This window comes from Sinocyclocheilus anshuiensis, unplaced genomic scaffold (genome assembly GCF_001515605.1).
Source record: "Sinocyclocheilus anshuiensis isolate Anshui unplaced genomic scaffold, SAMN03320099.WGS_v1.1 scaffold1762, whole genome shotgun sequence".
Classification (NCBI taxonomy): Eukaryota; Metazoa; Chordata; class Actinopteri; order Cypriniformes; family Cyprinidae; genus Sinocyclocheilus; species Sinocyclocheilus anshuiensis.
The window spans coordinates 575451-587080 of NW_015547656.1; the positions used below are offsets into that span (position 1 = coordinate 575451).

The window sequence follows — 11630 nt, forward strand, 5'->3', positions numbered from 1 at the left end:
AAGACGCTTGCCGCGGGGTCTTTTTATTACCACAATCAATTCAGACTGGAAAATTACATTCATAAATCAGGTAAGTATTTTTGTTTTTAATGTTGTGGCGCCGGAGTGTCCGCATCGCAACAAACTACGAAGAGGAGTTCAAAACCAGTGCATCGATCACCGCTAACGCGATTGAAATCCAGTCTGTACGTGTAATATGATTTAGGCAATTTGTGCTTTTGAAGAATTTCATTTCTGAGAGAATTAGAGAATCGGAGAAAACTTACAAACCGCTGAGCTCCGCTGCCGTTAGCTGACATTCCGTTGCTATGGCAACTGTGGAATTGTGATGTGCCGATGACGTCATAGAGCACGGTATTTAAATTTAGGCGCGCCCATAGAACAACAAAGAGCTTAGACTAGTTTGAGGGTAATTTTACAACTATAGACCAGACGCCAGTCCTTAATGAGTTTCTAGATACGGTTTATAGACCCAAACAGACAGTCAGTTTGATAACTGTACATTGTTAAGTACAGATTATTGATCTGTCAGTCTCAGAACACCAGACACAATGTCCACAGAGGTCAGCGAGGTGCTTCTGGAGGTTTACTTCAACAGCACCTTCTACTCCGAGGAAAGTTACCGGGCATCAGATGATAAAGATGTGCAGCTGGAGTTTGAGATCACAGATGCCATCTACGACCTTCTCGGCTGGAGGTTGAGACGGACGATCACGTCTCAGTCGGTTACTGCAGTCCAGGAGAGATGCACGTGCAGCTGGAGGCTGATGAGAATCAGGACATCTCAGTCTGTGAAGTGAAAGATTTGCAGCTGGAGATGAACAGGAACGGCAGCGTCTCGGAGCTGAAGAGCTCTGCGCTGCTGTCTGAAGATCTGAGCGACCCAGCAGGACCTTCAGTGGAAGAGGCCGATGATCAGGAGAACAGCCCGACAGGTGAGACATGCATTTATATGTCTGATTCGTGTTTATTCACGTGGTTCGAGATGCTTCTGATAGTGTATTATCATGTTGGCTTGAGAAAGACATAATACTGTTTTCCTATTATTTCGTCCACTTCTTCTGACACCCTAATTTTCCAAGAGTAAAATCTCCTTGAGCTTTCAAGTTACGACTACCAAATTTGGCAGGGACCTTCAGGCTGATCTGAATTTTGTTGCTATGTATTTTCTAATTGATCCGACTTACAGAATTCCTGTAGCCGAGTTTCAAACGCTGATGAATTCAGGGGGTGAAAACTTTTGCCCATAATGAGTTGTTTAGAGTTTATCCACCAAATCTATCTATCTATCTATCTATCTATCTGCTAAAAATTGTTGGATACATGCTAGCAACAGCTAGCAGAGGAATCAGTTGTTTGTAAAGGTCTAATTGGTTTTTGATGTGATTTCTTAGCAGTCAGATGAGGTCTAAAGGGGTTAAAAGTATGATTTTGATTTTCTCTGAATTCTCTGAGTAAAACATTTAAACTTCAAGCTTTTATTTTAAACTGTCAGACAAGGGTTTGGTCAAGTTTGTCATCAAACTTTACTTGCCTCGTTTGTTTTCTTCTTTTTTCAGAAAGCACTGCTGGGTGGATGTTCAAGAAAATAAGTGCTGTCTTCCAGTGATTGACTGCAATCTTCCAGACAAATGCACTGAATGCTGTTGGGGAACCTGAAGTGGATCTTCTTGATCCAGGGGAATCATGTGTCCCAGATTCCAGCATTCCCGAGCCAGAACCTGAAGTGGATCTTCTTGATCCAGAGGAATCATGTGTCTCAGATCTAAGTGTTCCCGAGCCAGAACCTGAAGTGAATCTGGTCGATAGCAAACAATCGTGTGTCCCAGATCCCAGCGTTCCTGATCCAGAACCTGAAGTGGATCTGGTTGATCCCGAGCAATCGTGTGTCCCAGATCCCAGAGTTCCTGATCCAGAACCTGAAGGGGATCTGGTTGATCCCGAGCAACCGTGTGTCCCAGATCCCAGCGTTCCTGATCCAGAACCTGAAGTGGATCTGGTTGATCCCGAGCAATCATGTGTCCCAGATCCCAGCGTTCCTGATCCAGAACCTGAAGTGGATCTGGTTGATCCCGAGCAATCATGTGTCCCAGATCCCAGCGTTCCTGATCCAGAACCTGAAGTGGATCTGGTTGATCCCGAGCAATCATGTGTCCCAGATCCCAGCGTTCCTGATCCAGAACCTGAAGTGGATCTGGTTGATCCCGAGCAATCATGTGTCCCAGATCCCAGCGTTCCTGATCCAGAACCTGAAGTGGATCTGGTTGATCCCGAGCAATCATGTGTCCCAGATCCCAGCGTTCCTGATCCAGAACCTGAAGTGGATCTGGTTGATCCCGAGCAATCATGTGTCCCAGATCCCAGCGTTCCTGATCCAGAACCTGAAGTGGATCTGGTTGATCCCGAGCAATCATGTGTCCCAGATCCCAGCGTTCCTGATCCAGAACCTGAAGTGGATCTGGTTGATCCCGAGCAATCATGTGTCCCAGATCCCAGCGTTCCTGATCCAGAACCTGAAGTGGATCTGGTTGATCCCGAGCAATCATGTGTCCCAGATCCCAGCGTTCCTGATCCAGAACCTGAAGTGGATCTGGTTGATCCCGAGCAATCATGTGTCCCAGATCCCAGCGTTCCTGATCCAGAACCTGAAGTGGATCTGGTTGATCCCGAGCAATCATGTGTCCCAGATCCCAGCGTTCCTGATCCAGAACCTGAAGTGGATCTGGTTGATCCCGAGCAATCATGTGTCCCAGATCCCAGCGTTCCTGATCCAGAACCTGAAGTGGATCTGGTTGATCCCGAGCAATCATGTGTCCCAGATCCCAGCGTTCCTGATCCAGAACCTGAAGTGGATCTGGTTGATCCCGAGCAATCATGTGTCCCAGATCCCAGCGTTCCTGATCCAGAACCTGAAGTGGATCTGGTTGATCCCGAGCAATCATGTGTCCCAGATCCCAGCGTTCCTGATCCAGAACCTGAAGTGGATCTGGTTGATCCCGAGCAATCGTGTTCCCGAGCCAGAACCTGAAATGGATCTGGTCGATACCGAGCAATTGTGTATCCCTGAACCTGAAATGGATCTGGTTGATCCAGAGGAATCGTGTGTCTCAGATCTAAGTGTTCCCGAGCCAGAACCTGAAATGGATCTGATTGATCCAGAGGAATCGTGTGTCTCAGACCCAAACGCTCCTGAGCCAGAACCTGAAGTGACATCAGAGCTTTTAAGGTTGGAAAACTACATCCGTCTAAACGTGTCCAAGCTGGAGGATCATTTGAGTGAATGTACACTGTCCAAGACTCCTGTCACTGAGGTCTGGCCCTGGGTCTTCATTGGAAATGAGTAAGTAGTCTACTAATAAATACCATGCGTTGAATTAATAATGAATTGCAGGAGTACAAAAGACAATGATATTTCTCTTATTGATTTACAAGCGCTGTCATTTCATTGTAAATTGAAAGACCAACCTAGGCTGTTGTGTTTTTGTGCAGAGAGACTGCATGGGACCGAGATAAACTGAAGGAGATGGGAATTACGCATATCCTAAACGCTGCAGCGCCCAAGAAGGACCTGAAGTTCTTGTTGGGAATGGCAAGCGAGAAAGACCTACTAGGAACGGTCAATACAGGGTCCAGATATTACAGAGGCATGAACATCACTTACTGTGGCTTGCCTTTGTTCAGACACTGGGCCAACATCAGCAAGTACTTCTTGCCAGCAGCCAAATTTATCCATAAGGCCTTGAGGAACCCAACGAGTAAGAGCTGACACACACACACACACACACACACACACACACTCAATTTCTCATCTTTTATCAAGTGTTCTACAGTCTGGGAATGAGTTTTTTGACCGTCATTTTGTTTTTCTGTCCTCAGGTAAGGTGTTGATTCACTGCACACAGGGCCTCAGCCACTCGGCGACTCTGTTTCTGGCTTATCTGATGATTTGCCATGACATGATGGTGGAGAAGGTCATTGATCACGTCATAAAGGTGAGATGCATCAAGCCCTATTTCGGCCATCTGAAGCACCTGGCGTTCCTCAATGCCGAACTTGTGCTGCAGCGAAAACTAAAGTTACAGGGCAAAAAAACAGACAAAAAGATGAAAAAATGGCAGATAAAAACAAAATAGAACACCGATTTTAAAAATGGTGCAGAGATTAAAAAAAGAAAAAATAGAGCACCGATAAAAAAAAAAAAAAAGTGGATAGATTAAAAAATAGAGCACAGATAAAAAAAAGTGGATAGATAAAAAATAGAGCACAGATTTAAAAAATGGTGCATAGATTTAAAAAATAGAGCACAGATGAAAAAAATGGATAGTTAAAAAATAGAGCTCAGATAAAAAAAATAAAACACAGATAAAAAATAGAGCACAAATTTTAAAAGGTGCACAGATTAAAAAATAGAGAACATATAAAAAAAATAGAGCACAAATTAAAAAATGCACAGATAAAAAAATAGAGCACAAATAAAATGCACAGATAACAAATACAGCGCATATTAAAAAAATGCACAGATAAAAAAATAGAGCACATATAAAAAAAAAGAGCACAAATTAAAAAATGCACAGATAAAAAAATAGAGCACAAATAAAATGCACAGATAACAAATACAGCACAGATTTAAAAAGTGCACAGTTAAACAGAGCACAGATTAAAATAAAATAGAGCAAAGATTTAAATAAAATAGAGCACAGATAAAAAAAAATAGAGCACAGATTAAAAAATATTGTTTAAAAACAGGTGCACAGATAAAATATAGATAGATAGATAGATAGATAGATAGATAGATAGATATGATATACAAATAAGAATGATCATTCAATAATTAGAAACACTTAAAGGCCTGGTTTCATAAACGGGGCTTAGACTAAGCCAGGATTAGGCCATAGTTCAATTAGGAAATGTAAGCAATTTTTATAAACGCGCCTTAGAGAAAACATTACTGGTGTGCATCTTGAGACAAAACAAAGGCACTGATATATTTTAAGATCAGTCAGTGCATGCTTCTTTCAGTTTAAACTGCTCAGACTTACAATTTAGTCTGGGACTATAGCTTAAGCCTTGTCTATGAAACTGGGGGATAATGTATTACATTTATTTAAAATATAATTTTTGGAGAAAAAAAAAAATGGTTGTTGTAAGTGTGTCTGATTTCTGAATTCCCTCATTCCTACGAACAAATACCAAGCTTGTGTAGAAAATAAAACGTGCTTTATTGAGGCCGGACTTGCAGTGTATATATATACTTGCAGTGTATGTATATATATAATTTATTTTAAGATCACGTAGGCCTATGGCTGTGAATCTATGAAAGATGGCGCCTGTGTGTTGGTCGGCATGCCGTTTGTCTCGTCAGTTTTTAAATATCCATTCAGTATCCAGCGATGGCGCCGCAGATGGCAGCCTCAGTGTTTGGCTCTCCAGTGTTTGTACTGTTTTTGTTATAGCGAACCTCCGCTCTCTACCCAACAAAACGGACGAACTTCTTCTGCTCTCCCGGACAAATAAGGATTTTTCACACTCTGCTGCTCTGTGTTTCACGGAAACCTGGCTGAATGACGCCATTCCGGACAGCGCGTTGAGTCTCCCGGGCTTTCAGCTGTTTAGAGCTGACCGCGATGCAGAATCAATGGGGAAAACACGCGGCGGCGGGACATGCTTTTACATCAACGAAAGGTGGTGTACAGATGTTACAGCGTTAAAGAAGATATGCTGTTCCGATCTAGAAGCGCTTTTCATTAACTGTAAGCCGTTCTATTCGCCGCGGGAGTTTCACTCGTTCATTCTCGTGAGTATTTACATTCCTCCGTAATTCGTTATATGTTGGTCTTCCACAATCTTCATTGGCACGGTTGCAGATGGTTCAGAACGCGGCGGCTAGATTGTTAACCAGCACCAAAAAACGCGAACATATTTCTCCAGTTTTAGCGTCCCTTCATTGGCTTCCTGTCTTTTTTAGAATTCAGTTTAAGATTTTACTTATTGTTTTCAAAGCTCTTAATGGACAAGCCCCATCTTATATTTCTGATCTTATTTATTTGCATTCAACGCCGAAGTCTCTCAGATCCGCTAATAAAGCTCTATTACATGTCCCTCGGTCACGACTTAAATTAAAAGGAGACAGAGCCTTTGCAGTCGCTGCTCCACGTTTGTGGAATCAGTTGCCACCTGACATTAGGAGTGCTTCTTCTGTTTCTATTTTCAAGTCCAGACTTAAGACACATTTTTACTCTCTCGCGTTTCCGGACTATTAATTGAATGTGAAACTGTTGTTATTGCCGATATTACAATTTTTTTTATTATTGTTTTTTTAAATTTTACTTTATTTTAGAATTTACTGTATTTTATTATTGGTTTTGTTCAGCACTTTGGTCAGTGTAACGCTGAATTTTAAATGTGCTCTATAAATAAAACTTACTTACTTACTATAATACGTTTCCTGAATGTTTATTCTTAGTATATATACTCAAAATACAACAAAAATTACTATTACATAGACATTTCTCGCCACTGTAAATATACTGTAAATATATTTTTACAATTCTTATATATGTGTATATACAGTGTTTCTTAACTTATTACTTATGGTATGATTTAAATGTCACAAATTGATCATTTATTTGACCACTGAACTTAATTATTAATAAAACAATGTGCAATAATGAATAATATTAAAAATATAAAATTTCAAGTTCTATAATTCACTCTAAAATCATAATAATATTACCACTAATAATACTCATATAATCACCTACTTCTGTCTGTCAACTACCGCTGTAACATTTTAGGACACCATAAAAATTATATTTTGAAAGTAATTGCTGTACAGTTATGGCGAAAATCTGCAATAAAAATGCAAACTATGATAATCTAGGTTTAATAAAAATGTCCAGCATAAAGTATGAGACGTTGGATTGTAGATGTGTAATCAGCACTTTAATAGGAGAAAAACCAAAAGCACACAGCATGCGGTAACAGCATCAATCAGCAAATGTGAACTGGTCTGTTGCTTCATTTTACTGGTTAAATTTGGTAACGGCCGGCCAGCCTGTGTGGAAGCGGATCCAGTCGAAATAATGCGCCACTTTAGTGTAGACACCAGGATGATTGGGTTCGCCGCATTTATCACCCCAGCTCACTATTCCCCACACGTACGACAAACCAGACTTGTCTGTACACACCAGCGGCCCTCCGGAGTCGCCCTGACACGAGTCCACCTTCCCCTCCAGGTCACCTGACACAGAGAATAACCAATCACAGCGTTATTCAACAGCATCCCGCTACCAGAGGAAGTGACGGGAGAAACGAAGCTTTTCGTAACTTTGAATCAATTGAATCACAAAATGATTCACTGTTTCGAATCGCTCAAAGCACCACATGCTGGTCAAAACTAGGTAAATGCAACAAAAACCCAGCCCAAACATGCATAAAAACACCAAACATGCAAATGTTTTACTGTAAGTATAATATATTAAATGCAATTAACAAATAATCTAATACCATTAAATATGAAGTGTCTGTATAATATTATATTGTAGGGCTTTTTTTGTTTGCTTTATGGACAGTTTGTTTAATTAGGCCAATAAGAGTCTATTAGCTACAAAACTTCCTTTTTATCCTAAAAATGTCTGCAGATTTATAAAACTGATCCGAGATCAGGTAAAAAAAAACACATAGGCACTGGTTCAAACAGTTATGCATAAAGCATAATTTACTGAAAGCACGTGACTTTGGCAATTTGATATTTGAAGACGTGAAATAGAGCTGTTTAAACCACTTTTCTGGCATCTTTGTGCCTTTTTGAATCCATATTCATTGAAATTGCTTGGAAAAGTAACAGTAAAGAAAAGAAAAAGTAAAGGAAGTACCATATTTTCCGGAAAATAAATTGCACCGGTTCAAAATAGCATTGTTGAGAGAAAAAAAGTCACTTTTGTGTATGAGTCACATTTTATGATTGCATTCGGAAATAATGTATAATTACTGTTAAATAAAAACGAAACGTATACAAACATAAACATTTTAGTTTTCACTTCACAACAAATCCTCTGCATTTAACTGTAACAGAACAGAAAGGGAATGAAATATGTGAGTATAAAACAAATTATAAATTATAGTGGCTGGCATTCATTATAAACAACAGTTAATATTAAACGCCATGCCTAAATGAATTTATTTGAAACTAGCATTGTGTGGGGAATGCGTTAAACAAAGGTAAACCAGGTTTTAGCTTCTATTCCAGCCTGGTCATTGCTGGTTTAGCAGGCTGGTTTTAGAGGGGTTTTGACCGATTCTTTAGCTGGGAGACCAGCTTAAACCAGCTAAGACAAGACAACCTGCATAGGCTGGTTTTGGCTTCTTTTGTTTCGCATGGACGAATCCAAATGTGTATATAACTGCGTTATATAAATCGCGTTGGAATATGAGTCACAGCACGTTTCAGGTGATAAAATCTGTGACTTTTATTACAGAAAATACACGTCATACAGGCTTGGAAGAACCTGAGGGTGAGCTTCATTTTTGAGAGAACTACACCCTAAATGAAAACAACTTAAGAGTTAGACATGCATTCAAGGCACATGTTTGTTACGCTGTACACTGGACGAGAAGCGAAGCACCGGACAACTCACAGTCGCGTTCAGTTCAAGACAGCAGTCAAAAACAGTTACAATTACCAAACAGGCAAATGTTCACTTCAAGAATGAACAAAGTTGCGTCAATGAGTTTGAAGTACGGTATTTGACAAAACGGAGCAAACAGAAAGGGGTTAAATCTTACTGAATGGTAGTCTCAAACAGTAGCACAATGAAGGAGATAGTTTAGGAACACTTGTTTAATATCAAACTCACTGAGGAACAGGGATACGCACTACCAAACACAATCGTAAACGAGGACAGAGCGAGACTAAGAGGAAACTCAAGGTATTTTAAACACAAGGACTAACAAGATAACTAGCAAGACAACAGGTGGACAGAATGAGCTAACCAGAACAACTCAGGAAAACTTGGTCATAACTAAAAACTCTAAGACAGATAATACAAGTTACACTAAAAGGTTAGGACACTAGACAATCCAAACCTGCTAGACATCACAGATTATGAAACGCTCGCATACCTGCACACTCCATTCCAGGGAGGAAACGGTCCTTGTAATAATTCACGCAGTCGCCGATAAGCGTCACATTTGCCCATTTCAGAGTCGCTGCTGAAAATCCAAACACACACAGAGACAATAAGCCCTCAAACGGTGCCAAATACTCCTCCTGATTCCTGTAGGTTGTATTTGACTGGGAGCCGAACCTCTATCGCGGCCCCAGCCGGAGATGGTGCAGGTGTCGTTGGGCTGGAACTGTTGGGTGGACCAGGGCACGCAGACCGCTCGGACCGCGGGATTGTCCTGCATGCACTTGCCCGAAACATCCATCTTCTCCAGCTGCACCAAAGCGATGTTGTTCGCGTAGGTTTGAGGGTTATATTCATTATGGATGATGATATTTTTCACCGGGATGATGTCCGTCGTTGACTGTTTATGATGGCTTTTCCAGAGAGAGAAGTAGATTCGGAAGGACTTCGGTTTGGGCCTAGAGACACGAAAAAGCACAGTAGCTGTTTTGAACGGGTATGTACTGTACTAGTTGACCAAAAGTGAATTGGTGGAGACAAAGACATGGTTTGGCAGTGTTAACTCAGAGCGTGTGGTGATTGGTTGTACCTGACACAGTGGGCAGCGGTCAAAACCCAGCAGCCGCCCAAATACGCCCCTCCGCAGCGGAACAGGCCTTAGTCCTGAATGGCCACCTGCCACTGTATCTGAGTCTGCAGGGCAAAGGTCACATACAGAGCATTACATTTCCTCAAATAGACATTTGCTGCCTAGTGTTATTTTGTCCATTTAGCGATTAAACTTCATTGATGTTGTTGTGTTAGATTGACAAACTGTTTTGAGCTGTTTCTTTCAAATTTTTGATAATCAAATGTGTGTGTGCAGATTGAGTGTTTTATTGATTACGGTCATTTCAGGAACAGCAGAGATTGAACGCACTTTCAGAGCGCTTATCTTTGAGTTGCCCAGAAATGTGAGATAATATTAAGAGATCTTATTCCGACACTGTTTTGTGCTTCTACTTTATTATCCTTATTATTTATATGTGCGGTGTGTTTGACAGTAGTGCATTACTTAGATTTTTTTTTTTATTGTACACATTTCAAGTCGTTTTATTTAGATGCGTTTACAGCATAATTATTTGCGAAAAGCACATCAGCGAAGTATCTTTCTAAACCCCTCTTTTTGCAGTTTTGTTTCTCTTACTGAGTGGTATGACTGGTACTCTTAAATGCAGAGGTGAAAGGTCGAGGAGCAGGCGCATCCAACGGTGAAAGGTCGAGGGGCAGGCGCATCCAGTGGTGAAAGGACGAGAGGGGTAGGCTAATCCAGAGGTGAAAGGTCGAGGGGCAGGCGCATTCAGTGGTGAAAGGTCGAGGGGCAGGTGCATCCAGCGGTGAAAGGTCGAGGGGCAGGCGCATTCAGTGGTGAAAGGACAAGAGGGGTAGGCTCATCCAGAGGTGAAAGGTCGAGGGGCAGGCGCATTCAGTGGTGAAAGGTCGAGGGGCAGGTGCATCCAGCGGTGAAAGGTCGAGGGGCAGGCGCATTCAGTGGTGAAAGGACAAGAGGGGTAGGCTCATCCAGAGGTGAAAGGTCGAGGGGCAGGCGCATTCAGTGGTGAAAGGTCGAGGGGCAGGCGCATCTAGTGGTGAAAGGTTGAGGGGCAGGCGCATCCAGTGGTGAAAGGTCAAGGGGCAGGTGCATCCATCAGTGAAAGGACGAGAGGGGTAGGCACATCCATCAGTGAAAGGACGAGGGGCAGGCGCATCCAGAGGTGAAAGGATGAGGGTTAGGCACTTCCAGTGGTGAAAGGTCGAGGGGCAGGCGCATCTAGTGGTGAAAGGTCGAGGGGGAGGCTCCTGCCCCAGTGGTGAAAGGACGAGGGGCAGGCGCATCCATCAGTGAAAGGACGAGAGGGGTAGGCTCATCCAGCGGTGAAAGGACGAGGGGCAGGCGCATCCATCAGTGAAAGGACGAGAGGGGTAGGCTCATCCAGCGGTGAAAGGACGAGGGGCAGGCGCATCCATCAGTGAAAGGACGAGAGGGGTAGGCTCATCCAGCGGTGAAAGGACGAGGGGCAGGCGCATCCATCAGTGAAAGGACGAGAGGGGTAGGCTCATCCAGCGGTGAAAGGACGAGGGGCAGGCGCATCCATCAGTGAAAGGACGAGAGGGGTAGGCTCATCCAGCGGTGAAAGGACGAGGGGCAGGCGCATCCAGAGGTGAAAGGATGAGGGTTAGGCACTTCCAGTGGTGAAGAGTTTGAGAGGCAGGCGCATCCAGAGGTGAAAGGACGAGGGTCAGGCGCATCCAGAGGTGAAAGGATGAGGGTTAGGCACTTCCAGTGGTGAAAGGACGAGGGGCAGGCTCATCCAGAGGTGAAAGGTCGAGGGGCAGGCGCATCTAGTGGTGAAAGGTCGAGGGGGAGGCTCCTGCCCCAGTGGTGAAAGGACGAGGGGCAGGCGCATCCATCAGTGAAAGGACGAGAGGGGGAGGCTCATCCAGAGGCGAAAGGATGGGGGT

At 42.9% G+C, this 11630-nt stretch overlaps 2 protein-coding genes across 2 annotated transcripts in view; one reads left to right on the top strand and one right to left on the bottom strand.

Moving 5' to 3' along the window:
- Positions 1-3029: 3029 nt before the first annotated feature.
- LOC107702149 (dual specificity phosphatase DUPD1-like) lies at positions 3030-4133 on the top strand. The gene is made up of 3 exons (XM_016504389.1): positions 3030-3340; positions 3490-3755; positions 3877-4133. Exons 1-3 carry the CDS (start codon positions 3030-3032, stop codon positions 4131-4133), a joined length of 834 nt encoding a protein of 277 aa, XP_016359875.1.
- Positions 4134-6946: 2813 nt separating this feature from the next.
- LOC107702173 (complement factor I) overlaps positions 6947-11630 on the bottom strand; it is a 35534-nt gene continuing 30850 nt past the window's right edge. Inside the window, 4 exon segments of the mRNA XM_016504418.1 lie at positions 6947-7240; positions 9121-9210; positions 9306-9586; positions 9718-9821. Coding sequence (XP_016359904.1) covers positions 7023-7240; positions 9121-9210; positions 9306-9586; positions 9718-9821 — 693 coding nt within the window. The 3' untranslated portion in view covers positions 6947-7022.